This window comes from Podarcis gaigeae (assembly GCF_964106915.1).
Source record: "Podarcis gaigeae genome assembly, chromosome: 9".
Classification (NCBI taxonomy): domain Eukaryota; kingdom Metazoa; phylum Chordata; class Lepidosauria; order Squamata; family Lacertidae; genus Podarcis; species Podarcis gaigeae.
This window is the reverse complement of record NC_139685.1, coordinates 6,852,022-6,876,998: the sequence shown is the minus strand read 5'-3', so window position 1 is coordinate 6,876,998 and position 24,977 is coordinate 6,852,022. Positions and strand designations below refer to the sequence as shown.

The 24,977-nt window shown below is 48.2% G+C and overlaps 2 protein-coding genes across 7 annotated transcripts in view; one reads left to right on the top strand and one right to left on the bottom strand.

Annotated features, from left to right (window-relative positions):
- The window catches only part of STOML1 (stomatin like 1), a 17,554-nt gene extending 12,634 nt beyond the window's left edge, over nt 1-4,920 (bottom strand). The window contains exons 1-4 of one of the 4 annotated variants that reach the window (XM_083698382.1): nt 4,658-4,792; nt 4,425-4,615; nt 3,199-3,585; nt 1,969-2,917 (exon numbers count right to left, since the gene is read on the bottom strand). In XM_083698382.1, the coding sequence (XP_083554508.1) occupies nt 1,969-2,116 (148 nt within the window). In that variant the 5' untranslated portion in view covers nt 2,117-2,917; nt 3,199-3,585; nt 4,425-4,615; nt 4,658-4,792. Of the gene's footprint in view, nt 1-1,968; nt 2,918-3,198; nt 3,766-4,424; nt 4,616-4,639 lie in introns of those variants that run through there. The other 3 variants (XM_083698383.1, XM_083698384.1, XM_083698381.1) reach the window with 3 other exon arrangements.
- On the top strand, nt 4,758-24,977 carry PML (PML nuclear body scaffold; the record flags this gene model as incomplete). 3 transcript variants are annotated; one of them, XM_083698294.1, is made up of 10 exons in its annotated part: nt 4,758-5,003; nt 7,687-8,156; nt 10,837-11,214; nt 13,038-13,246; nt 15,346-15,401; nt 15,894-15,977; nt 16,958-17,249; nt 18,705-18,757; nt 22,533-23,060; nt 23,437-24,977. In XM_083698294.1, 9 exons carry the CDS (start codon nt 4,758-4,760, stop codon nt 22,533-22,535), a joined length of 1,791 nt encoding a protein of 596 aa, XP_083554420.1. In that variant the 3' UTR covers nt 22,536-23,060; nt 23,437-24,977. The 3 variants fall into 3 exon arrangements, with proteins under 3 accessions (XP_083554420.1, XP_083554421.1, XP_083554422.1); XM_083698295.1 differs by having other exon boundaries at nt 4,920-5,036; XM_083698296.1 differs by having other exon boundaries at nt 4,920-5,036; nt 22,533-24,977.

Genomic DNA, 24,977 nt, shown 5'->3' with positions numbered 1-24,977 from the left:
AGCCAAACTGCTCTGGGGAGAAAATTCCACAAACGGGGAGCCACTGCAGAAAAGGCTCTGTTCTTGTGTTGACACCCTCTGGACCTCTCGTGGAGGAGGCACACAAAGAAGGACCTCAGAGGATGATCTCAGGGTCCGGGAAGGTTCATATGAGGAGAGGTGGTCCTTGAGGTTTTGTGGCCCTGAGCCATTTAAGGCTTTATAGCAGGGGTCAGCAAACTTTTTCAGCAGGGGGACGGTCCACTGTCCCTCAGACCTTGTGGGGGGCTGGACTATATTTTGAAGGCAAAAAAATGAATGAATTCCTATGCCCCACAAATAACAGAGATGCATTTTCAATAAAAGCACACATTCTACTCATGTAAAAACATGCTGATTCCCGGACCGCCCACAGGCCAGATTTAGAAGGCGATTGGACCGGATCCTGCCCCCCCGGCCTTAGTTTGCCTACCCGTGCTTTATAGGTCAGAACCAGCACTTTACATTGGGCCCAGAAACTAATTGGCAGCAACTGCAGTTTGGCCAAACCATCTTGCTGCAGTGATCAAGCTGGCTGCCGACTTCTGCCCTGGCTGGATTTTCTGAACTGTCTTCAGGGGCAGCCCTACGTATAAACACGTTGCCGTAATCTTAACCTAAAAAAGTTACCAGAGCACAGACAACAGTACAGTATCTCCAATCCACACCACATAATCATAGAGTTGGAAGGGACCCCTGGGCCATCTAGTCCAGTGTTTCCCAACCTTTGGTCTCCAGCTGTTTATGGACTACAATTCCCATCATCCCTGACCACTGGGTCTTGCTAGCTAGGGATGATGGGAGTTGTAGTCCAAAAACAGCTAGAGGCCAAAGGTTGGGAAACACTGATCTAGTCCAACCCCCTGCAAAGCAGAAATCTCAGCTGAACCATCCATGACAGATGGCCAGCCAACCTCTGCTTAAAAACCACCAAGAAAAAGAGTCCACAACCTCCCCAGGGAGACCACTCCACTGTTGACCAGCTCTTACTGGTATTTAGTTGGAAATTCTTTTCTTGTAACTTGAAGCCAATGGTTCGAGTCCTACCCTCCAAAGTGGGATAAAACTAACTTCCATGTGACAGCCCTCTAGATATTTGAAGATGGCTATCGTATCTTCTCCCAGTCTCCTCTTTTTCAAACTAAATATACCCTGTTCCTTCAACCATTCCTCATAAGGCTTGGCTTCTTGACCCTTGATTATCTTAGTTACCCTCCTTAAATTGTGGTGCCCAGAATTGGACACGATATTCCTGCTGTGGTCTTACGAAGGTGGAATAGAGGAGTACTATTACTTCCCTTGTTTGGGACGCAGGTGGCGCTGTGGGTTAAAGCCTCAGCGCCTAGGACTTGCCGATCGAAAGGTCGGCGGTTCGAATCCCTGCGGCAGGGTGCGCTCCCGCTGCTCGGTCCCAGCGCCTGCCAACCTAGCAGTTCGAAAGCACGTCAACGTGCAAGTAGATAAATAGGGACCGCTTACCAGCGGGAAGGTAAACGGCGTTTCCGTGTGCGGCTCTGGCTCGCCAGAGCAGCGATGTCACGCTGGCCACGTGACCCGGAAGTGTCTGCGGACAGCGCTGGCCCCTGGCCTCTTGAGTGAGATGGCGCACAACCCCAGAGTCTGTCAAGACTGGCCCGTACGGGCAGGGGTACCTTTACCTTTATTACTTCCCTTGATCCGAACACCCTACTTCTGTTGATGCAACTGAGAATAGCATCCGCTTATTTTGTTGCTGCATCACACTGTTGGCTCATGTTAAGCTTGTGGTCTCCTAAGACCCCTGGATCCTTTTCACTTGTCATAATAAAGAGTAAAGGTGGGCTCTCGCTTGCATGCTCTCCCTGTAGGCTTCCCCAGTGCATCTGATTAGCTTATCTGGGACAGGGCTGATGCAGACCTTTGATCTGATCCAGTTGGACTTTTCTCCTATCTTCAAACCCAGCCACTTACCTGTTCCCTCCTGCATCAGCTTCCGTGTGTTCCATGTGCGCCCAGGTGGAAAGAAAGCCTTCTGAGGTTCATCTGGCCAGTTGCCCGACTGCTGGTACCGGTCAGTGTCTCCTAATGGCAATGCTTGGTATCCTGACCGGCTGAACATGTTCTGGTTAGCTCTCTTTGTTTTCCCCCTTTATGTACATTATAAAGAGCGCTGCATCGCCACTCCTTTAACTCTGCAAAGACAAAGCATCAGCAGAAAGACGTCTGCATGCAGTTTCTGCTTGGAACATGCCTCCTTGTTTTGACGCCTCTTTTGTTTGTACGAAATGCCCTGTTTTATGTTTTCAGAAATGCTTTTTGTACTGCTGTAAACATCAGCGCTCCCACAGCCTGAGCATTAGAAATAGAGGGAACGACTGCCCACTTATCCACAGGAAAAAGCTCCAACATGAGCGTTAAAGCCTGAGTTGTAGCCATGTCAACAAGAAATCTCAAATCTTCATCCGCTCCTCTTTCGGATTTTCTGCCCCTGAGCAATCAGCAATTCCACTGTGTTCAAGAAATCACACACTGGCACTATGAATGCATTTTGCACCTCAGTTGAAATCGTTTTGCATTAGAAGCACATTTGCACTCAACACTTTTTCTCTGATCACAGGAGAGGAGATGGTGCGTCTCTTCTCCTTCCTGTTTGGTCAGTTACACTGGACAAGTGACACAAACAACAAGCAGAAGAAGGAGGCTGGCGTGGGAGTGCTTTTTAATTCCAGGGAGCTGCAAGACTTACTCCCTCTGCCGTCAGGAGAACTTCGGTGCATTAAGGGTCAGCAACCATTTTCAGCCGTTGTCCCTCAGACCTTGTGGGGGGCCGGACTATATTTTTTTTTGGGGGGGGGGGAATGAACAAATTCCTATGCCCCACAAATAACCCAGAGATGCATTTTAAATAAAAAGACACATTCTACTCATGTAAAAACACCAGCCAGGTCCCACAAATAACCCAGAGATGCATTTTAAATAAAAAGACACATTCTACTCATGTAAAAACACCAGGCAGGCCCCACAAATAACCCAGAGATGCATTTTAAATAAAAAGACACATTCTACTCATGTAAAAACACCAGGCAGGCCCCACAAATAACCCAGAGATGCATTTTAAATAAAAAGACACATTCTACTCATGTAAAAACACCAGGCAGGCCCCACAAATAACCCAGAGATGCATTTTAAATAAAAAGACACATTCTACTCATGTAAAAACACCAGGCAGGCCCCACAAATAACCCAGAGATGCATTTTAAATAAAAAGACACATTCTACTCATGTAAAAACATGCTAATTCCAATTGAGAAGGTGATTGGGCCGCATCCGGCCCCGGGGCCTTAGTTTCCCTCCCCCTGCATTAAGAGCCTGTGGGAAGCACATGGGTTTCTAAAGTCCGATGCCAACTTTTGAAATCTCAGCGTCCCCTTGCAAGCTTCTGCCGACAAGCTATGAAAGGCAGCAGATTCAAAGAGCTGTAGGATGGGAAGGGGTCTCAGGGGGTCATCTAGCCCAACCCCTTGCAGCGCAGGAAAAACAGCACAGAGATCATTGTGTATCAGTAGCCTGGCCTGGGTTCCAGATATGCTAGATGAATCCCAAACTGGAATTAAGATTGTTGGAAGAAATACCAACAACCTCAGATATGCAGATGACACAACCTTGATGGCAGAAAGTGAGGAGGAATTAAAGAACCTTTTAATGAGAGTGAAAGAGGAGAGCGCAAAATATGGTTTGAAGCTCAACATCAAAAAAACGAAGATCATGACCACTGGTCCCATCACCTCCTGGCAAATAAAAGGGGAAGAAATAGAGGCAGTGGGAGATTTTACTTTCTGGGGCTCCATGATCACTGCAGATGGTGACAGCAGTCACGAAATTGAAAGACGCCTCCTTCTTGGGAGAAAAGCGATGACAAACCTAGACAGCATCTTAAAAAGCAGAGACATCACCTTGCCAACAGAGGCCCATATAGTTAAAGCTATGGTTTTCCCAGTAGTCATGTATGGAAGTGAGAGCTGGACCATAAAGAAGGCTGATCGCGGAAGAATTGATGCTTTTGAATTATGGTGCTGGAGGAGACGCTTAGGAGTCCCATGGACTGCAAGAAGATCAAACCTATCCGTTCTGAAGGAAATCAGCCCTGAGTGCTGACTGGAAGGACAGATCCTGAAGCTGAGGCTCCAATACTTTGGCCACCTCATGAGAAGAGAAGACTCCCTGGAAAAGACCCTGATGTTCGGAAAGATGGAGGGCGCAAGGAGAAGGGGACGACAGAGGACGAGATGGTTGGACAATGTTCTCGAAGCTACAAACATGAGTTTGACCAAACTGCGGGAGGCAGTGGAAGACAGGAGTGCCTGACATGCTCTGGTCCATGGGGTCACAAAGAGTTGGACACGAGTAAACAACTAAACAACAACAACAAAGGGGTTCACCCTAAAGCTACAGTGCAGCGTTTCTAAAGCAAACCTGAGGCATCCACTTTCTAATTCTGGGCGCTGCAGTTTACGCAGCCCTTAAACTAAGTAGCCAGAATCCTTCGCGATAAAAAAAAAATGCTTTACAGCCATCGCATGTACACACAGCCTTGTAGCGAGGCCGCCGGACTCTGCGCCTGTTTCCTCGGGAGTAAATCCACCCCCCCCTCCCCGCACGCTGCACGGGCTTGTCGTTGCAACAGCCGCTCCCTGGGATGCTATGCAAGTCCTGTCGGACGCAGCGCGGCCCTTTCCTATTTGTTACTCCCGGGTAAACGCATGCACGGGACCGGAGAGGCCTCGAGCTTGGCCCCGAGAAAGCACCTGAAGGGAGCCGGATGCCGCTGCAGGCGGGCCGGGCCAGCGCTGCTCCTCCCCCCCCGGAGGGCCCTCCTTTCCCGGCAGCCCCGCGCTGCTTCCTCCGCCGCCTCCTCGCCGGGACAAAGCGAAAGTGAACCCAGACGCCTCGCAGCCGCCGCCATCCCCAGAGGCGGTTGCTGCTCCGCGATCCGGACACCGCTGCAGGTCGCGCCTTTCAGCTGAGTTCCTTTGAATTGCGTGCGTGGCTGTGTTTTATTTATGCATTAACTTTGTTTTATTTATGCATTAACTTTGTTTTATTTATGCATTAACTTTTATTTATGCATTGCGTCGATACGCCACGTCTTGGCTCTCCGGGGAGCGCAAGGGGGTGTGCACGGTCCCCCCCCCAGCCCCCATTTCACCCCCACAACAACCGTGTGAGGTCGGTTGCACTGAAAGAAGGAGAGACTGGCTCCCAAGGTCACCCAGGGAGCTACATGGCGGGGGGAGGGGGAAGGATTTGAACCCTTGAATCGTAGAGGCGGGAGGGACCCTGAGGGTCATCTAGTCCAATCCCCTGTGATGTCCAGATCTCTCCGACCCTCTAGATTCCCTTCCCTCCTCCGAAGAATGGGGGGGGGGGGGCTTGGCTTGGCTGAATCTGCGGGGCCTGCGTAACTCAACAACCTCCTATAATGCCAAAGAGCCTTGTGTGACCGGGGGGGGGGGGGCCTCTGTGCCTGGAGATGGGGGGCGGGGGGGGAGTGGATCTTGCCCGCTGTGTCAGCCCCTCCCATGCACACACACTTTATCTGCTTTTTCTGGACGCAACAGCCTCGTAATGTGCAGCTGGGTGACACCTCCTATAGATCAGGGGGGAAAGGGACCTATAGATCAGGGGGGGAAGGGACCTTTGGGCACACAGGTGCTGTTGGACTACAGTTCCCATCGGCCTCTGCCAGTGTGGACAAAGGTCAGGGAATCCTCCAAAAGCAGGGGTCAGCAAACTTTTTCAGCAGGGGGCCAGTCCACCATCCCTCAGACCTTGTGGGGGGGGGGGGCGGACTATATTTTGGGGAGGAGAAATGAATGAATTCCTGTGCCCCACAAATAACCAGAGATGCATTTTAAATAAAAGGGCACATTCGACTCATGTAAAAACACGCTGATTCCCAGACCGTCCGCAAGCTGGACTTAGAAGGCGATTGGGCCAGATCCAGCCCCCGGGCCTTAGTTTGCCTACCCATGTCCAAAAGGTTCCGAAAAGGGCCGCCAAAATGACCAGGGGGTCAGAGTGCCGCCCTAGTGAACGCTGTGGCTCATCTCCTGCTTGCAGGTTCCCACAGGCAACTGTTCAGATGCTAAAAGAACAGGATGTTGAACTAAATGGGCCACTGGCCTCATCCAGCAGCCTCTTCTCCTGCTCTTAGGAATTGTCATACACGTGTCTGCCTCTCTTCAAGTGACAGAGTGCCTGACTTCACTTACTCAGAATTGTAGTATGCAAAAACCCTTTCCCACAGTTGAGCCCCCCCCTGCCCGGACGTCTGCCCCACAGGACGGCCCTGAGTGTAATGTACAGTGCAACTTCCTAGGTTCCCGGGGGCTGGGGGGGGGCTGTGGCCCTCCCAGTGTTCTTGGACTACTCTGTGCACGCCCACCATTCCCAAGGGAAATGGAGGCCGACAAGATCTGGAGGGCCACAGCTTCCTGGTTTGTATTCCTATATCAGTCCATCAAGCTTGTTTGTCAGTTCTTTCGTTTCCTCCTCCTCCTCCTCTTCTAGTTCATTAGAAATGCAGCTGTATTGATATCCCACTTTTCCAGGTTCCATTCAGATTGCACACAGAGCCTATCCTTTTTCATCTGCGCCTCCACTCCTGGTTTCCCTTTTGTTTTTCCAAAATCAAAGCTCCAGTATTTGGCAGCTCTGTTCCTTCAAGCCTTTGCACACCGATTGGCAACTCTGCCATTGCGTTCTGTCTTCTTAAAAGCCATCCATAGTTCCATAGTTTAACTGCGCTGCCCGAAGAAGGACTTTCTTTGATCTGCCCAGAATCTTCCAACATTGAGCTTTGTCCACAAGATCCAGTCTGATGACAGAGGGAGAAAAGTCTTTCTCGGTCACTGTGCATCGTTTTATAAACTCCCATCACATCGCCTCTTACTTGGCTGTGAGCCACCCTGTTGGTGCAGCCGAGATAGGGTACTAGTCCATGTTGACAGATTCCCTGGTTTGTGTATATGTGTGTGTGTGTGTGTGTGTGTGTGTGTGTGTGTGAGAGAGAGAGAGAGAGAGAGAGAGAGAAGCGATTCTGAACCCTAACCCTTTCTTCTGCTGGGTGACCTGGGACTAGTCACACTTCTTGAAGTCTCTAAGCCCCACTCCCCTCATTCCCAGAGACAGACCAGATTCTTTGAGTTGTAAATTTAGCCTGATAACCTTTTCGTGCTGAATCTAAGTCAGAAACAACCCGTTGTCAAAACTACTAATCAATTAGGAGCTCTCTTCCTGCAGATGAAGGAGATAACCCAGTTCACACTTTTAAAGACAGAAAGTCTGTAATTAAACCCAGATACACATTCCCAGCATTCTACAGCTTTTGGCTCTCCCATAATGTTCTTTTTCTGCATGAGCCAAAGTTTTAACTTGCTAAGGTTTCCCAATATCACTGCAGCAGTAGTCTTGTAATCTGGGGCACCAGGTTCTTATCTCTGCTCCTCCACATGCAGCTGCTGGGTAACCTTGGGCTAGTCACACCCACTCACCTCAGAGTGTTTATTGTGGGGGAGGAAGGGAAAAGGAGAATGTTAGACTCCTTTGGGTCTCAAATCCAAACTCCTCCTACTCCTCCTCCTCCTCCTCCTTCATCCTCTCCTCATTAAAAAAGAATTTTTTTTGCAGGAGATGGAGGAGGAATTTGAGTTCTTGCTGTGCGGGAGGTGCCAGAGAGAGGCCCCGAACCCCAAGCTCCTGGCCTGCCTTCACACCGTCTGCCTGGAGTGCCTGGACGAGAACAAGCCCGTGGGCCAGTGTCCCGTCTGCCGGTTTCCCTTCTCGCGCGCCAGCGGGGTCCCCTTCCAAGATAACGTCCTCTTTGCAAGCCTCCAGGCCAAGCTGAGCACCTACCGGAAGATCGCCGGTGACAGGGATTTGGTGTGCGATAACTGCAAAGATGCGGCCGATTTCTGGTGCTCTGAGTGCTCCGAGTTCCTCTGCCTGAAATGCTACAAGTCTCACCAGTGGTACTTGAAGCAGAAGAGCCACGAGACCCAGAAACTGGCCGATCTGAAGAAGGATACTGCCCAGAGCTTCCTGGAGGGGGAAAAGAAGTCCAGCAACCTTTTATGTTCGGAGCACACCCAGGTTATAAGGTAATGCTACTGGGGGGGGGGGTGCAGGAAGCTACCAGGCCACTATGAGCCAGTGTGGTGTAGTGGTTAAGAGCGGTGGACTCATAATCTGGTGAGCCGGGTTTGATTCCCCGCTCCTCCATATGCAGCTGCTGGGTGACCTTGGGCTAGTCACACTTCTCTGAAGGGACGCGGGTGGCGCTGTGGGTTAAACCACAGAGCCTAGGGCTTGCCGATCAGAAGGTCAGTGGTTCAAATCCCCATGATGGGTGAGCTCCCGTTGCTCTGTCCCAGGTTCTGCCAACCTAGCAGTTCGAAAGCACGTCAAGTGCAAGTAGATAAATAGGTACCGCTCCAGCGGGAAGGTAAACGGTGTTTCCGTGCGCTGCTCTGGTTTGCCAGAAGCGGCTTAGTCATGCTGGCCACATGACCCGGAAGCTGTACGCCGGCTCACTCTGCCAATAAAGCGAGATGAGCGCCGCAACCCCAGAGTGGGTCACGACTGGACCTAATGGTCAGGGGTCCCTTTACCTTTACCAGGCCACTGCCTGTGAAGGGGGAGAGGGAATACAGGCAGTCATCTGGGCTGTGCCCCACTCATACGGCACGCGTGCAACTTCATTTTGCATTGCCAGCCACCTGGGACCCCACGATGAGCAGGCGAGGCCTGGGTGGGGGACAGGGGAAGAGGGCCTTCTCGGTGGTGGCTTCTCCCAGGCAACTTTGGAACACCTTCCCCGGAGTAGCCAGACTGGTGCCTTCATTGTGGGCCTTCCGCTGGCAGCTGGATACCTTTTTTACTCCAACAGGCCTTTGGGAATGGACTGCTTTTTAAGGAAAGGGCTTTTAATAGCGCTGTGCTGTTTTCATTATCTGTATTTTAATTGCTTTGTTTTTTATACGGTTTTCATTTTTCAAGAGTTGAATCACTTTTTAACATTACCTTTCTGTTTTTTGTCCATGCTTGTTCTAAGTTTCGTGAGCTGCCTTGAATCCTACTTGTGGGGGGAAAACACAATATTATGATTGTTGTTATTACCAACAGTAAATTGATGTTTACAGTTTAAATGCAGTGCTTACAGTTAATACTTACGTTTTAATTAGTACTTACATTTAAATGCACTCTAATGCTTACAGTTAAATGCAATTTTTTTGCAAGCATGTTGTTTTTAAATCTGGAAAAAAATTGGATGGAATAGACCTGTGGTCCAAGTACATGGAAAACTGATACAGTGATACCTCGGGTTAAGTACTTAATTCGTTCCGGAGGTCCGTTCTTAACCTGAAACTGTTCTTAACCTGAAGCACCACTTTAGCTAATGGGGCTTCCTGCTGCTGCCGTGCCACCGGAGCACAATTTCTGTTCTCATCCTGAAGCAAATTTCTTAACCCGAGGTACTATTTTTGGGTTAGCAGAGTCTGTAACCTGAAGTGTATGTAACCCGAGGTACCACTGTATTGGGGAGAAATAGGCTGATCTGTCCCTCCATAACTTTCCACTTCCTTCCCCTTCTGTTTTCATTTTCCTTTCTTCCCAGTGTTCTCCCTCCTTCCCCTTCCATAGAGAAACTGATAGCACAAAGCCTGGTGTTGCTTATCTATCTGTCTATCTATCTATCTATCATCTATCTTATCATCTATCTATCTATCTGTCTATCTATCTAACATCTATCTATCTATCATCTATCTACCGTATTTTTCGCCCTATAGGACACACTTTTTCCCCTCCAAAAATGAAGGGGAAATGTGTGTGCGTCCTATGGGGCGAATGCAGGCTTTCGCTGAAGCCTGGAGAGCGAGAGGGGTCGGTGCGCACCGACCCCTCTCTCTCTGCAGGCTTCGCAGACCTCTCCGCAAGCAGCGGGAGCGCTCCCGCTGCTTACGGAGAGTTGCCTGCATGCAGAAGCCTGCGCATGCTGAGCTCAGCGCATCCAGGCTTCGCGGACCTCTCCGCAAGCGGTGGGAGCGTTCCCGCTGCTTGCGGAGAGTTGCCTGCATGCAGAAGCCTGCGCGCACTGAGCTCAGCGCGCCCAGGCTTCGCGGACCTCTCCGCAAGCAGCGGAAGCGCTCCCACCGCTTGCGGAGAGTTGCTTGCATGCAGAAGCCTGCGCACACTGAGCTCAGCGCGTCTAGGCTTCCGGACCTCTCCGCAAGCAGCGGGAGCCAGCGCTGGGCTCCCACGGCTTGCAGAGAGCTGCCTCTTTGGGGGCTGGGGCGGGGGAAGCTCGGGCCTCCCCCGCCCCAGCCCTGTGCCGGGGGGGGGGAAAATAATTTTTTCCCTTTATTTCCCCCCCAAAAAACTAGGTGCGCCTTATGGGACGGTGCGTCCTATAGGGCGAAAAATACGGTATCTATCTATCTATCTATCTATCTATCTATCATCTATCTATCTATCTATCTATTTATTATTACACTTATACCTGTTCTCCAGGGAATTCTGCTCAGTGAGGGAGGTGAGCCTGAGAGATATTGACAGGACCAAGACCGCCCAGGGGGCTTCATAGCTGAGTGGGGATTTAAACTTGGGTCTCCTAAGTCCTAGGCCAGCACTCTAACCGCTGTGCCACACTATCTTCCTGTTTAAGACCCTAAGGAAAGCCTCCTGGATCAAGCCAATGGCCCATCCACTGTAGTCCAGCCTCTTTTTCTTGCCGCGGCCATTCATTCATTCATTCCTTGAACATTGTATTTACGTCGACAGCATCTACTGCCGCGGCTGCCGCAAGCCCCTGTGCTGCTCCTGCGCTCTGCTCGACGGCGAGCACTACAACGCCAAGCTGTACTGCGACATCCGCACGGAAATCGAAGGCAGGAAGGAGGAGCTGGGCAGGATAAAGGCGGAGCTTGCCGAGAAGAGGAGGAGCTACGAGAAGACGTACAGCACCGTCCACGATCGCCTGCAGCAGCTGGAGAAGGTGCGCAAGGAGACCCGAGAGGAGATCCAGGAGAAGGTGGAGGAGATGGTCCAGTGGATCCAGAATAAGGGGGAGGAGCTCCTGGCGAAGGTGGACAGCCAGCTCCACCAGGAGCGTGAGGACGTGCAGAGGAAGCTGCAGTGTGCCGAGCGCATCGTCAAGAGGTTGGCTTCGTTTTTATTTGGTTTAATGTTTGTGCAGCCCGTTTGCCTCTTACCTGGGGTTTGGGGTCCAAGGGTTCTGCATATGTGCAAAAATGCCTATCCCCAGGTCTTTGGAGCTGCCAATTTTCTACTAGGCCAAGTTCAAGGTGATACTCTCAGTATATAAAGCCCTTTTTATTTTATGTTTTTATTAAGAATTCCAACATAACAATTTTAACAGAATTACATAATCCACATTATTGCCCCCCATTCCCCCCTCCCCTCCCCCCCAAAAGAGAAAAAGAAATTTCTCTCAGTGACTCTGTCTGGTTTCTCGACACACAATTTTATCTGCATGTTGTAAAATTGTAAAGATCCTTAATTTATCTATGTATATATTACTGATGAAGAGTTTGTGAACGTTTATTCAAAACCTGCCAAGGAGTCCAGTTCATTTTGTTGTTTTTTCAAATACTTCGTAAAAGGTTCCCATTCATCTTTAACGTCACAGTTATCCTTGTCACACATGTTTGTGTGTCAATTTTGCCAATTCCGCACAGTCCATCAGTTTTTCTTGCCACAGCTCTTTAGTCGGGATTTCCTCATTCTTCCATCCTTGTGCTATTAAGACCCTTGCCGCCGTTGTCACATACATGAAAATGTTTTTTAGTTTATTTGTCAGGTCTTTTCCCACAATCCCTAACAAGAAAGCTTCAGGCTTTTTCACATATTTTAAATGGAACATTTTCTTCAACTCATCAGATATCATTTCCCAATTTTTTTAATTTTGCTACAATCCCACCACATATGATACAGTATATAAAGCCCTTAACAACTTGAGACCAGTTGGCCCACAAAATCTGCTTACCTGACGTACGTCCACTCCACCGTGCCAATTGACGGAATGAGCCCTGTTACAGATGCCCCATAATATCCATTCCGCCTTTGTAAGGACTCGGTCATTTAGTGTGACGTCATGTACACTTTGGAACTCCCTGCCTAGTGAGACAAGCAGGCGTCTTCACTGTATTCCTTTCGGGGCCTGCTGAAAACATTCTTGTTTAGACCAGCCTACCTAGATGCTTTAAAAAGTTGAGGTATTTTTAATCTGTTTTAGTATTTTAACTTTTTGTGTGTTTTATTTTTTTTTTTAAATAATATTTATTGCTTTTAAACCTTACAAAAAAGAAAAAAGGAAAGAAAAAAGAAAATATAAAAGAAAGAAAAAACAATACAATACATTATATAAACAATACACAACACAACATTAACACAATAAACTAAACAAGACTGAGCAAAAACAATTTAAAACACACATCATACCATTTCAATACCCTATCTTTCATTCCCTTGTTTCAACGACCTCCTCTCACCTCCCTTTTTGTATTCCACTTCTATTAATTGTTTCGGCAATTCCTTTCCATCTTTCTCTATTTTCTGTCATATAATTATCTTAACATATTTTAACCTTATTTTGCATTAATACTATAATACTTATTTGTACTTAATCCCTTTAACTTTTTGTGTGTTTTAAAGCATTTAAAAGTTTTTATTTTATTGTTTTCTCTGTAAACCGCTTTGGGGGGTGTTTTCTATTTTTTGTTTCCCAATCAAGAGGTTTATAAATGTTATAAAATAAGTAATAATAATTTAAGAAACAGCAAAACAGTGCCATCGATACGAATGTTAAAACACGATAGCATTTAACTGAAGCAATGCACAGCAACAAATTGATCCGAGCAACCAAGACAGTTCCGTAAAGTGGTAAGGATTCAGTGAGAAACCCAGCCAGGTGGGCAGGGTAGAAATAATAAATGATTATTGAATGATTCTAACCACGGCAGGTTGGAGTCCGGCGAGCGGCTGGTGGAGAAGATGAACCTCTTTGCTTCGGACCAGGAGGTGTTGGACATGGCCCCCTTTGTCAAGGAGTCCCTAGACGATCTCCGCAGGGAGAAGGTGCTGGCCGTGGGTTTCCGGGTCCAGGCGGATAACATCTCGGAGGTCAGAGGCGAACTCCAGGCCCTGTTTAACAGGGTGAGAGGCTGCGAAGGTGAGGCACTTCCTGCAATCCTGCTCTCTTCGCCCCTCCCTTGCCAGGGGGCCCTGCTGGCTTCTTTGGCAGGAAAAAGGTTTGGGCTTCAATTGCCGTAATTCTCTGTTGCCCTGTTCCACTGGTTGTGAGAATGAATGTGTATTGCAGGGCACCTTTGGCCATTGAACCTTGACCCCATGGACCAGAGCACGCCAGGCACTCCTGTCTTCCACTGCCTCCCGCAGTTTGTTCAAACTCATGCTGGTAGCTTCGAGAACACTGTCCAACCATCTCGTCCTCTGTCCCAACATCAGGGTCTTTTCCAGGGAGTCTTCTCTTCTTATGAGGTGGCCAAAGTATTGGAGCCTCAGCTTCAGGATCTGTCCGTCCAGTGAGCACTCAGGGCTGATTTCCTTCAGAATGGATAGGTTTGATCTTCTTGCAGTCCATAGGACTCTCAAGAGTATCCTCCAGCACCATAATTCAAAAGCATGAACCTTGGTTTGTCTTGTCCATTAACGTCAATGGGTCTACTATGAATAGGACTAGCACTGAATGTACCAGAAGGGGATAAAGCTATCGATGGCTGCTAGCTATAGGGACTCTTTTGTGCCCCCACCATCAGAGGCGCCATTCCTCTGCATGCCAGTAGCTGCAGAGGCACAAGGGGGCAGGAGAGGGCTCTTGTACTTGAATCCTGCTTGCAGCCTTCCTGGAGACGTCCTACTGGCTGCTGTGCAACCAGGATGCTGGACTAGGTGGGCCACTGGCCTGATTCAGCAGGCTGTCCTATGGTCCTTAGGGCTAGCGGTCAAGGATGGTGAGAGCTGGACTTCAGCCGCTGCTGGAAGATTACAGGTTTGCTGTTGTCTGATCATTTTGATCTGATAAAAGAAAGAACAATGTGGCCTCAGATGGGCGGCCTGGGATGGTAAGGAAGAAGTGTGGTGATGATCTCATTCCTCAGATCTTTATAAAGGGGACAGGACAGGAGAACATAAGCCACTGTTTCCAGATTGCCATCTCCACAGGGGCAGAGTCGTTTCTCAGTTGGAATCTTTTGGTATCTGCGCTCAAGTACGGCAGAGGGCATCACATTCCATCTGGCCAGTGCGAAGGCACCTCTGTATTTTGGGATAGTTAATTTATACAAATATGGTGCCAGGGAATCAAACTGAGAAGGGAAAAACAAGGCATACCAAGGACAGAGTTTCTTTATAATGGCCAGATTGTTCTGTTGCTCTTAAGTCCTTCAGACGCTGTCCAATTAGCCTTTTTGCTTTAATAAAGCCCATCGTGAGAAGCTGATGTGGGTGGAGTCCGCAGGAGAGGAGTTTTTGGTGCTCAATTTTAGACCACACACTTTTATGAGCTCTGCTGCTGGTGCTGAACAGCTGAGTTCATTCCTGACTGAGCTAAGAGAGAGACTAGGACCTGGGAGAGACTAGGGTTGGAATCCCCACTCAGCCATGAAGCTCACTGCATGTGACCTGGGGCCAGTCCCTCGCTCTCAGGCTATCCTACCTCACAGAGTTGTTGGGATTAAATGAGGAGCGGGGGAGAGTCATGACCTCCCTGGAGAAAAAGGTGGTATAATATGGGGGAAATGAAATGCAATGAGCCCTCCAGAAACCTCTTGGGCAGGGGCCTCATCCAAACACATTGGAACACTCTGGTCAAAGGCCTGGAAATGATGCCTTATGAGGAACGGCTAAGGGAGCTGGGCATGTTTAGCCTGGAGAAGAGGAGGTTAAGGGGTGATATGATAGCCATGTTCAAATATATAAAAGGATGTCACATAGAGGAGGGAGAAAGGTTGTTTTCTGCTGCTCCAGAGAAGCGGACGTGGAGCAATGGTTCCAAACTACAAAAAAGAAGATTTCACCTAAACATTAGGAAGAACTTCCTGACAGTAAGAGCTGTTCGACAGTGGAATTTGCTGCCAAGGAGTGTGGTGGAGTCTCCTTCTTTGGAGGTCTTTAAGCAGGGGCTTGACAACCATATGTCAGGAGTGCTCTGATGGTGTTTCCTGCTTGGCAGGGGGTTGGACTCGATGGCCCTTCTGGTCTCTTCCAACTCTATGATTCTATGACTCTGCCCTCTTTCCTTTCTTGCAGATGCTGTCGGCTGCCTGCCTTCTGTTTCTCGGCCAGCTGCCCCAGTGGTCTGTTCGGTAAGCTGTGATATGAAACGTGGAAGTGGACACAGAGAAACAGGGAGCTGAGAGGGGAACAAAATGTAGAAAGTACCAAGACAGTGGAAATTAGCGGTAGCCGTTCATGAAACAGTTGCTGTTGAGAACACAGATATCCTGGCACTGGTAACATGTGGTGGGATAAAAAATAAATAAAATCATTCCCTGAGTTCAGTGCACAAGCAATAGGACTGAACCTCTTGATGTATTGTAATTTAGCAGTTTCATATTGCTGCAAATTTCCTTTGTTCTGGTATGAACACTTTAAGGACACATCTTTTGAAAATTAAACAGAAGAATGTAAGGTTAGTTGGTATGTGAGGTCACAGTTTGTCCGGGAGAACGATGTGCTTGTTAGGTTTTTTGAAGCACAGGATCAGCCTGTTTCCTTGGTCTCCAAGGTTCACTGTCAGTCGCCCCCTAAGTGTTACAGCGCTTTAAAAATTCTGCCTTTGTCACTTTTGCGTACAGAAAGGTCTTCATAATGAGAAAAGCCAGCCAAGGACCCAGGCGCCCACGTACACCCTCAGTCTCAGAAAGACACCTCATGGATTTGTAAGTTCTCTGCTGCTCATAACAGTTTTGTGTCTTCTGTTCTTTTGATTCTTCTCTCTCTTTGCTGATAGGCTGTCCCAGCTCCTTCTGAGCTGATGGGCGCTGTACTTTCAGCCAAGGGAAGATTCATAAAGTTGTAGAGCTGGAAGGAGACCCCCAAGAGACATTTAGCCCACCCCTCTGCAATGCAGGAATCACAGCTAAAGGATCCCTGAGTTGTGAATTACTATTATTATTAAGAATGATTCCCCTCGTTGCCATTACTAACAGCCCAAAAGTGTGGTATCAGGTAAAGGTAAAGGTACCCCTGACCATTAGGTCCAGTCGCGGACGACTCTGGGGTTGCGGCGCTCATCTCGCTCTATAGGCCAAGGGAGACAGCAGACAGCTTCCGGGTCATGTGGCCAGCATGACTAAGCCGCTTCTGGTGAACCAGAGCAGCACTGGAGTGGTACCTATTTATCTACTTGCACTTGACGTGCTTTCAAACTGCTAGGCGGGCAGGAGCAGGGACCGAGCAACGGGAGCTCACCCTGTCGCAGGGATTCGAACTGCCGACATTCTGATCAGCAAGCCCTAGGCTTTCTGGTTTAGACCACAGCGCCACCTGCGTGTTACTTCTTGTCATATACAAAACAAGCAAACATATAATAAAAGACAATGGTTACCCACCAATACCAATTGAGGCATCCATATTTCTCTGTGGACGAGGGTATGAAGGGTATCTTTAAGTCAAGTATCTTAAATCTGAAGCTCAAGAAATAAAATCCCACCAGGCGTCATAAGAAGTGTTTTAGAAACACACAGCTCGTCTGCCTTTTTTTCCGCAGTCGCCCAAGCACACAACTTCTTATGTTGCACAAATGCAGATTTTCTGAGGTTCTCCAATGGATTTACTATTGATAATAATTTATTATTGATTTATTGGGAATAAAAATAGCTGGTCTCGTTTTTAAATTTGTGTTACTCTTGCTTTTTAGGTCTCCTCGATCAGCTGCCCAGTGAAACGGCTGATGGGACAGACGGAAAAGTCCATTCAGGCTTCTCCCAAGGTGATGAAGCTGGAAGACCACTACCATGAGGACGGGCAGAGCTCCAAGATGCATGTCCACTACCATGACGACGGGCAGAACTCCGAGATGCATGTCCAGGATGTTGGGCTGAGTTCCTGGTCCCCTTCCCCCCGCGAGTCGACCCCAGAGAGGGAGCAGTGTGGGGCGGTCAACTCGGTGGAGCTCTTGGAGAATTCTGTGCATGAGATCTGTGAATCAGGTAACGTCCCATCTTGCCCTGCCTCGTCTGCTCACCAGATGCCCCTTGTGAGAAGGGAGTTATTGTTATTAAATATACCAAGAAAAAAGCACACCAAGAACTCAGGCCAATGTAAGTTTCAGTAGTGGGAGTGGTCCCTACTCGCAAATCAATAGTCAGTTTTAACAAAAACTGATCCATTCAAAAGTATGTATTCTGACAAGGATTACAAACTCAAATAGAGATTACAAACTCAAACTCATAAAGCTATGTATAACACAACAATTTGTTACAGAATTAGGGATAAGAGTTTATGAGTAGAGACAAGTTCATGTTAGTCCATTGTCAGATTCGACGAGAAATGTAGAAAATAACAGGATACATTTATCCGAAAGTCTTCAAACTTACATGACCCCTTAAAAAGCAGCTGATGAAGGTGTATACATTGAAACAGGGCCCTGTCCTGGTTTCTGATCCATAACTGACTTCTGACTTCTGCTCAATGAATGAAACTAAGACCTTCATGTTGAATCTGACTATGGACTAACATGAACTTATCTCTACTCATAAACTCTTATCCCTAATTCTGTACTGAATTATTGTGTTGTACATATCTTTATGAGTTTGAGTTTGTAATTTCTGTTAGAGTTTGTAATATCTATTTGAGTTTGTAATCCTTGTCAGAATATATACTTTTGAATGGATTAGTTTTTATTACTATTGACTATTGATTTGCGAGTAGGGTCCACTCCCACTATTGAAACTTACCGTATTTTTTGCCCTATAGGACGCACTTTCCCCCCTCCAAAAATGAAGGGGAAATCTGTGTGCGTCCTATGGGGCAAATGCAGGCTTTCGCTGAAGCGTGGAGAGTGAGAGGGGTCCGACCCCTCTCGCTCTCCAGGCTTCAGAAAGCCATGAGCAAGGCTCCCTAGGCTGCGGATAGCAGCCTGCTGCCCCGCGCTTCGGGCAGATATCCGCAGCCTGCTTGCCCGGAGCGCGGGGCGCGCCGAAGCAGAGTGCCCCGCGCTCCGGGCAGATATCCGCAGCCTAGGGAGCCCTGCGGGAGTTCCTGCAGGGCTCCCTAGGCTGCAGATAGCAGCCTGCTGCACGGAGCGCGGGGCGTGCTGAAGCAGAGCGCCCTGTGCTTCGGGCAGATATCCGCGGCTGGGGGGGGGGGGGAATAATTCCCCCCCTTTATTCCCCCCCCCAAAAGCTAGGTGTGTCCTATGGGCCGGTGTATCCTATAGGGCGAAAATACGGTACATTTGGCCTGAGTTCTTGGTGTGCCTTTTTCCTTGTGGGAAGGGAGCAAGCAGGACCCTCGAGCACAAGAGCAGCTCTCTTGGCTCCTGCTGTCTCCAGCAAGTGGGGGGGGGGGGGGCAGAGCTGAGCCCCGCTGGCTAGGAGGGAGTTCCACGGTTTGTGCACTCTGAAGTGTGGGTGACACATTGTTTGTCCTCCATCTGCTTGCAGAGGTCGCTAGCATCCTGATCAGCAGCTCCGAGGACACCGAAGACGACATGATGGTGAGTAGGCCAAAGACCCCACCGCAGGCTCTGTGGAAAGGAAAGCTGCAGCCTGCACATTTCAAGAGGTCCCATGACTCCTGGGGTGACAGGAGTTAGAGGAGGCGAGTGGCATCCTCTAAGTGGTGCGTGGCACAGGTCTTCTCTGCAGGGTTCCAGATAGGCAGCTGTGCCCTCTCCGAGGCTACTCCAGTCCTTCGTCAGTTTTTGGGTCCCCCTCCTTCCCTGGACATTCAGCATTGCATTTTCTCCCCCACCCCAATTCCTTCAAAGCTTGAGGTTCCTTCAAGCCTGCTGATTTCTCCCACTCCCTTTGTCCATTGAGGGTCCGTTGATGGCTACAGAATGATGGGAACGACATAGAATTCTAGAGCTGGAAGGGGAACCCCAAGGGACATCTAGCCCAACCCCCTGCATTGCGGGAATCCCAGCGAAAGAATCTGTGAAAGATGGCCATCCAGCCTCTCCTTAAAAGCCTCCCATAAGGAAGAAGAGCCCACCACCTTCCAAGGTCATAGAATCATTCATCATCATCATCATCATCATCATCATCATTTATTACCCGCCCATCTGGCTGAGTTTCCCCAGCCACTCTGGGCAGCTCCCAATCGAGTGTTAAAAACAATACAGCATTAAATAGTAAAAACTTCCCTAAACAGGGCCGTCTTTAGTTGCCTTTTAAAAGTAAAAGAGTTGTTTTTTGCCTTGACATCTGCTGGGAGGGTGTTCCACAGGGCAGGCGCCACTACCAAGAAGGCCCTCTGCCTGGTTCCCTGTATCTTCACTTCTTGCAGTAAGGGAACCACCAGAAGGCCCTTGGCGCTGGACCTCAGTGTCCGGGCTGAATGATGGGGGTGGAGATGCTCCTTCAGGTATACAGGGCCGAGGCCGATTAGGGCTTTCAAGGTCAGCACCAACACTTTGAATTGTGCTTGGAAATGTACTGGGAGCCAATGCAGATCTCTCAGGACTGGTGTTAGGTGGTCTCGGCAGCCGCTCCCAGTCACCAGTCTAGCTGGCGCATTCTGGATTAATTGCAGTTTCCGGGTCACCTTCAAAGGTAGCCCCACGGAGAGCGCATTGCAGTAGTCCAAGTGGGAGATAACTAGAGCATGCACCACTCTGGTGCGACAGTCCGTGGGCAGATAGGGTCTCAGCCTGCATACCAGATTGAGCTGATAGACAGCCGCCCTGGACACAGAATTTGAGCTCATGTTTGGTTATGGAGAGGGGAGGGGGTTGAGGATTTGGCCGTAACACCTACAGACATTCCTGTCAGTATGCATTTCTTAGTACAGAAAGTATTTATCTGGTGTGTAGACATCTTTCCTACTCTAATTAATTCAAGAGGGTTCTGGAAGCTTCTCTGTGTAAAAGAAACAAGCAGACGGTTCGTGGTGTTTGGGTTATTCCTTCAGAGCAGCTGAGTACAGCTGGCTTAAACTGATTCTGTTATCTCCTTCTGTCAAGGTCATTCTGTCTATAAGAGGCCAAAAGGAGCCTGGGTTTTGCTTTCTCTCTCCTCTCTTTTCTTCTGGTGTTCTGTATGCTCAGTGTTAAGGTTGAGTCTTACTATAAGTTATTGTAAGTTTAAGTTAAGTCTGCTGCAACTGGATTTCTTATGGACAGTGCCAATCCTGAATGTATTGGATTTGTGACCATTATGCTCATTTGCCTTATGTAGCAGTAAAGCTCTGCTGGATGAAATACAATGGCCTATTGTCTATTGTTTGGGGATCCTGCAACGTGTTTTAAGTTTTTACTCTGCTAACTATACGCTGGGTTCTGCTTTGGATCATAAGAGTAGAATTCCATGACAATTCCTTCATTTCATTGTCCATTTCTTACAAATTCTTGTTTGCTCCTTGTATTGTTATCCTTATTTAAAAAGTAAAGGGACCCCTGACCATTAGGTCCAGTCGTGGCCGACTCTGGGGTTGCGGCACTCATCTCACTTTATTGGCCAAGGGAGCCGGCGTACAGCTTCTGGGTCATGTGGCCAGCATGACTAAGCCGCTTCTGGTGAACCAGAGCAGCGCACGGAAACACTGTTTACCTTCTCGCCGGAGCGATACCTATTTATCTACTTGTACTTTGACGTGCTTTCGAACTGCTAGGTTGGCAGGAGCAGGGACCGAGCAACGGGAGCTCACCCCGTCGCCGGGATTCGAACCACCGACCTTCTGATCGGGAAGTCCTAGGCTCTGTGGTTTAACCCACAGCACCACCCGCATCCTTATTTAGTTGCTAGTTAAAGAATATATTCCTAGTGAGAAATGAATAACAGGTTATCTTTCTTTGTTTCCCGAGTTCTAACTTTATCTTACCATCTTTGGCGATCACTCGTAGCCAAGTAAGATTGTCTTCCATGAACACGGTTTTAACAATGAGTCCGTAAATGACTTTGGAGGCCAATTCTGGACCCACACGTCCTTCCACATTGGTGACATTGGTTCCTGGGCGGGAGTTGATGGTGTGGATTTGCCAAGCGTGCCTTCCTCTTAGCACCTTTCTCCCTTGCTTTCTGAGTTCGAGTGTCTTCAAAGTCCATGACACCTTTGGTAAAGGCTGTTCTCCAACTGGAGTGCTCGCAGTCAAGTGTTTCCCAGTTGTCGGAGTTTATACTACATTTTTTTAGATTTACCTTGAGACAGTCTTTAAAGCTCTTTTGTTGACCACCAGCATTACGCTTTCCATTTTTAAGTTTGGAATAGAGTAGTTGCTTTGGAAGATGATAATCGGGCATCCGCACAACATGACCAGTCCAGTGAAGTTGATGTTGAAGAATCATTGCTTCAACACTGGTGATCTTTGCTTCTTCCAGTACACTGGCATTAGTTTGCCTGTCTTCCCAAGTGATGTGTAAAAATTTTCAGAGATGCCGTTGATGGAATCTTTCGAGGAGTTGGAGATGGCTTTTGTAAGTGGTCCATGTTTCACAAGTATACAGTAAGGTTGGTAGTAAAATAGATTTGTAAACAAGCATTTGGGTTTCCCTGCGAATGTCCCAGTCCTCAAACACTCTGCTCTTCAATTGGGAGAAAGCCACACTCGCAGAGCTCAGGCGATGCTGGATTTCGGCATCAATGTCTAACTTCATCTTACCATAATCAATGCAGGAAACATCCTTTATATTACCATGCTGACCTTTACATATAAAGACTTAGGAAATCATAGAACCACAGAATTGTAGAGGTGGAAGGGACCTCCAGAGTAATCTAGTTCAACCTCCTTCAGTGCAGGAATAACAACCAAACTATCCCTGGCCATCCAGCCTCTGTTCAAAAATGTCCAAGGAAAGAGGGTCTTGTCAATTTCTTCCAGGATTGCTCCTTCGTTCATTGAAGGATATATTTTACATCCAAGTTTATGCCCTCCCTACTGATGCCATGAGCTACAGTAACAAGCCATAGAAAAAGTTTCGAACTCCCCACCTATGGATATCAAGCAGGTGGCTTCAACAGTATTTCTGTCCATGCCTGCTAAAAACATTCGTGCCTAGACAAATCTACCCAGGTGCTTAGAAATACTGGGCAGAATTTTAACCTGTTTTAGTATTTTATCTTTTTGTATGTTTTAAAATATTGCTGCATTTTCATATTGTCTCACTTTATCTTTTTGTAAACCGCTTCAAGGTTTTTCCCCATGATCAAGCCGTGCACAAATTTTATGAAAGAAAGAAATTAAAACAAAAAGTTCAGATTGGCACCTGCCATTACACTGCTGCACTTGGTCTGCTGGACGAAAACATTCACTATGGTCTGTTTCCTTTCAGTGATTGCCCACCACTGCTGGAATGTCTTCCCGAGGTCTGAGGGGGGTGTCGACAGCAGCAGGGCAGAGGTGCCTTTTCCAAAGCTGACCTCGAAACCCCAGCCGTGACATCGCTTGCCAAGATGCCCACATCTCTCTTCCGCTGGCCGATTCTGCAGAGGAAATCTTGACCCTGAGGCTGCCCACTCCTCATTCCTGCCCGGGCAACACAAGTGCCTTTAGGTGATGCTGCTGCTGCAATAACTTATGAGTACTTAGCATCTACCTGGAGCAACAGCTGATCACAGGCAGCAGTCTTCTGAGAAGGAACATGTGTTTCCCTGGTCAGCAGTGAATTTTACCTTAAGCACCAAGGCACCACCCATCGATTCTCCCCAATGGTTTGCCACCCCTCTCTTTTTATCTGGCAACGGCTGGTGGCAGTCTTAAGGCAGCTGAGATTTGGCCTGTGCCATCCCTTCTGTCCAATCATTAGCTTAGGAACTTTGTAAGGAACTATTGTCATGAAGGGACGCGGGTGGCGCTGTGGGTAAAAGCCTCAGTGCCTAGGACTTGCTGATCGAAAGGTCGGCGGTTCGAATCCCCACGGTGGGGTGAGCTCCCATCTTTCGGTCCCAGCTCCTGCCCACCTAGCAGTTCGAAAGTACCTTTAAGTGCAAGTAGATAAATAGGTACCGCTTTATAGTGGGAAGGTAAACGGCGTTTCCGTGTGCTGCGCTGGTGCTGGCTCGCCAGAGCAGCTTCGTCACACTGGCCACGTGACCCGGAAGTGTCTCTGGACAGCGCTGGCCCCCGGCCTCTTAAGTGAGATGGGCGCACAACCCTAGAGTCTGGCAAGACTGGCCCGTACGGGCAGGGGTACCTTTACCTTTACCTTTTATTGTCATGAAACATGTTCAATGCAGAAAGCTGTTTGCTACATGCACCCCCTCGGTTAATTTATCTCCTGCCATGGGAACAGATGCACCCAGGAGGCTTGAAAAAATCAAGGAGGTTGGCAAGACTGAACGTTATGCTCAGCTTTTTTTATGGGGGACTAGAAATTCAGGAGCACAGTGCTGGGTCAAAGCAAAGGCCCAGCCTGTCTTCCAGCCAGATGCCTAGAAGAAGCGGGAGATCAATAGCCCCACCTGGATTCTGAGTCATTTCAGAAATTCACTGCTGCCAGCTGGTGCCTTAGAGAGCATTAACAGAGAATTAGGCACATTTATTTCATTTCTGGATTGCTACTCATGACAAAACATCCCAAAGACATTAACTGCAGAAATAGATTTTTAAAAAATAGTTACAGTCATACCTCTAGTTGTGTTAGGTTTACGTTGCGTTTTTTCTGGTTACGAACATGGCATACCCGGAAGTGTTTACTTCCGGGTTCACCGATCTGCGCAGGAGCGATCTGCGCGCTTTGCACATGTGCAGGAGCGGTTTGCAAACTTCGTGCATGCGCAGGGGTGCTCTATCACAGAAGCGGTGCTCTACTTATGGACTTTTCGGTGTGTGAACGGCACCCTGGAATGGATCGCGTCCGTAAGTAGAGGTACCACTGTATACAGGTACAGACTGGGACATAGATACCCACTTAAAAGACTGGAGGGAGCAAAAAGGCAATAGAGGCAGTGCCTGTGAGCAATGAGGATGTCTTAATGTTGGCCTTTAGGCATGACACTCTTTACTGGTTGTTGGGGAGAAATCTAGAAGACGAGGGCCATTCCCTCCACGTCTTGCTTGTGGGTTTCCCATTTGAGGCATCTAGTTGGCCACTGTGAGAACAGGAGTCATGGGCCTCATCCAGCAGCCAGGCTCCTTTGACACAGTCAATTTTTTTAGGACCCCTCCAGCCTGGTGTTGCGGGCTTGCGTTTGCTTTTCTTCTGCAGCAACTCATTGACACAGTATCAGTGCAATATTACGGATTGTCCCTAGATCAGTCCACTTCATTAGTTGTTCTAAGACGCTTTCCCTGCGTTGCCACATTATTGCTTTCTGGATGGACATTCCTGCCCTGTAGCACGACAAAGGGGGGGGGGGGTGTTAGAAAAAGCCTGCAAGATCAGTGGTATGAAAAGTTAGCAGGATTTCGGCAGGAAGTTGTGGGATCTGCACTGATTGGAAATTTGAGCTTAAGTTTCAGTCATGTCTGTTGGCGGTTGATTTCACTTTTTTAAAAATAAATAAATAACGATTTATTGATTTTCCAAAGATAACACACACAAAAATAAAACAACAACACTACAAAAGAAGTAATTGGCTTCCCTCTAGTCCCTTCCTTGGTTCCGTTACTTCTTAATGTAGCGCATGTCTGTTGTCCAGTTTGAAACCTGTTTAAATTACTTATTATCCATTCATAACAAAATTACATGTAATTTTAAAACCCTGCTAATGTATTAACCGGTGTACAATGCTTCTCTATATATGCAATAAACATTTTCCATTCTTCTTTAAATTCA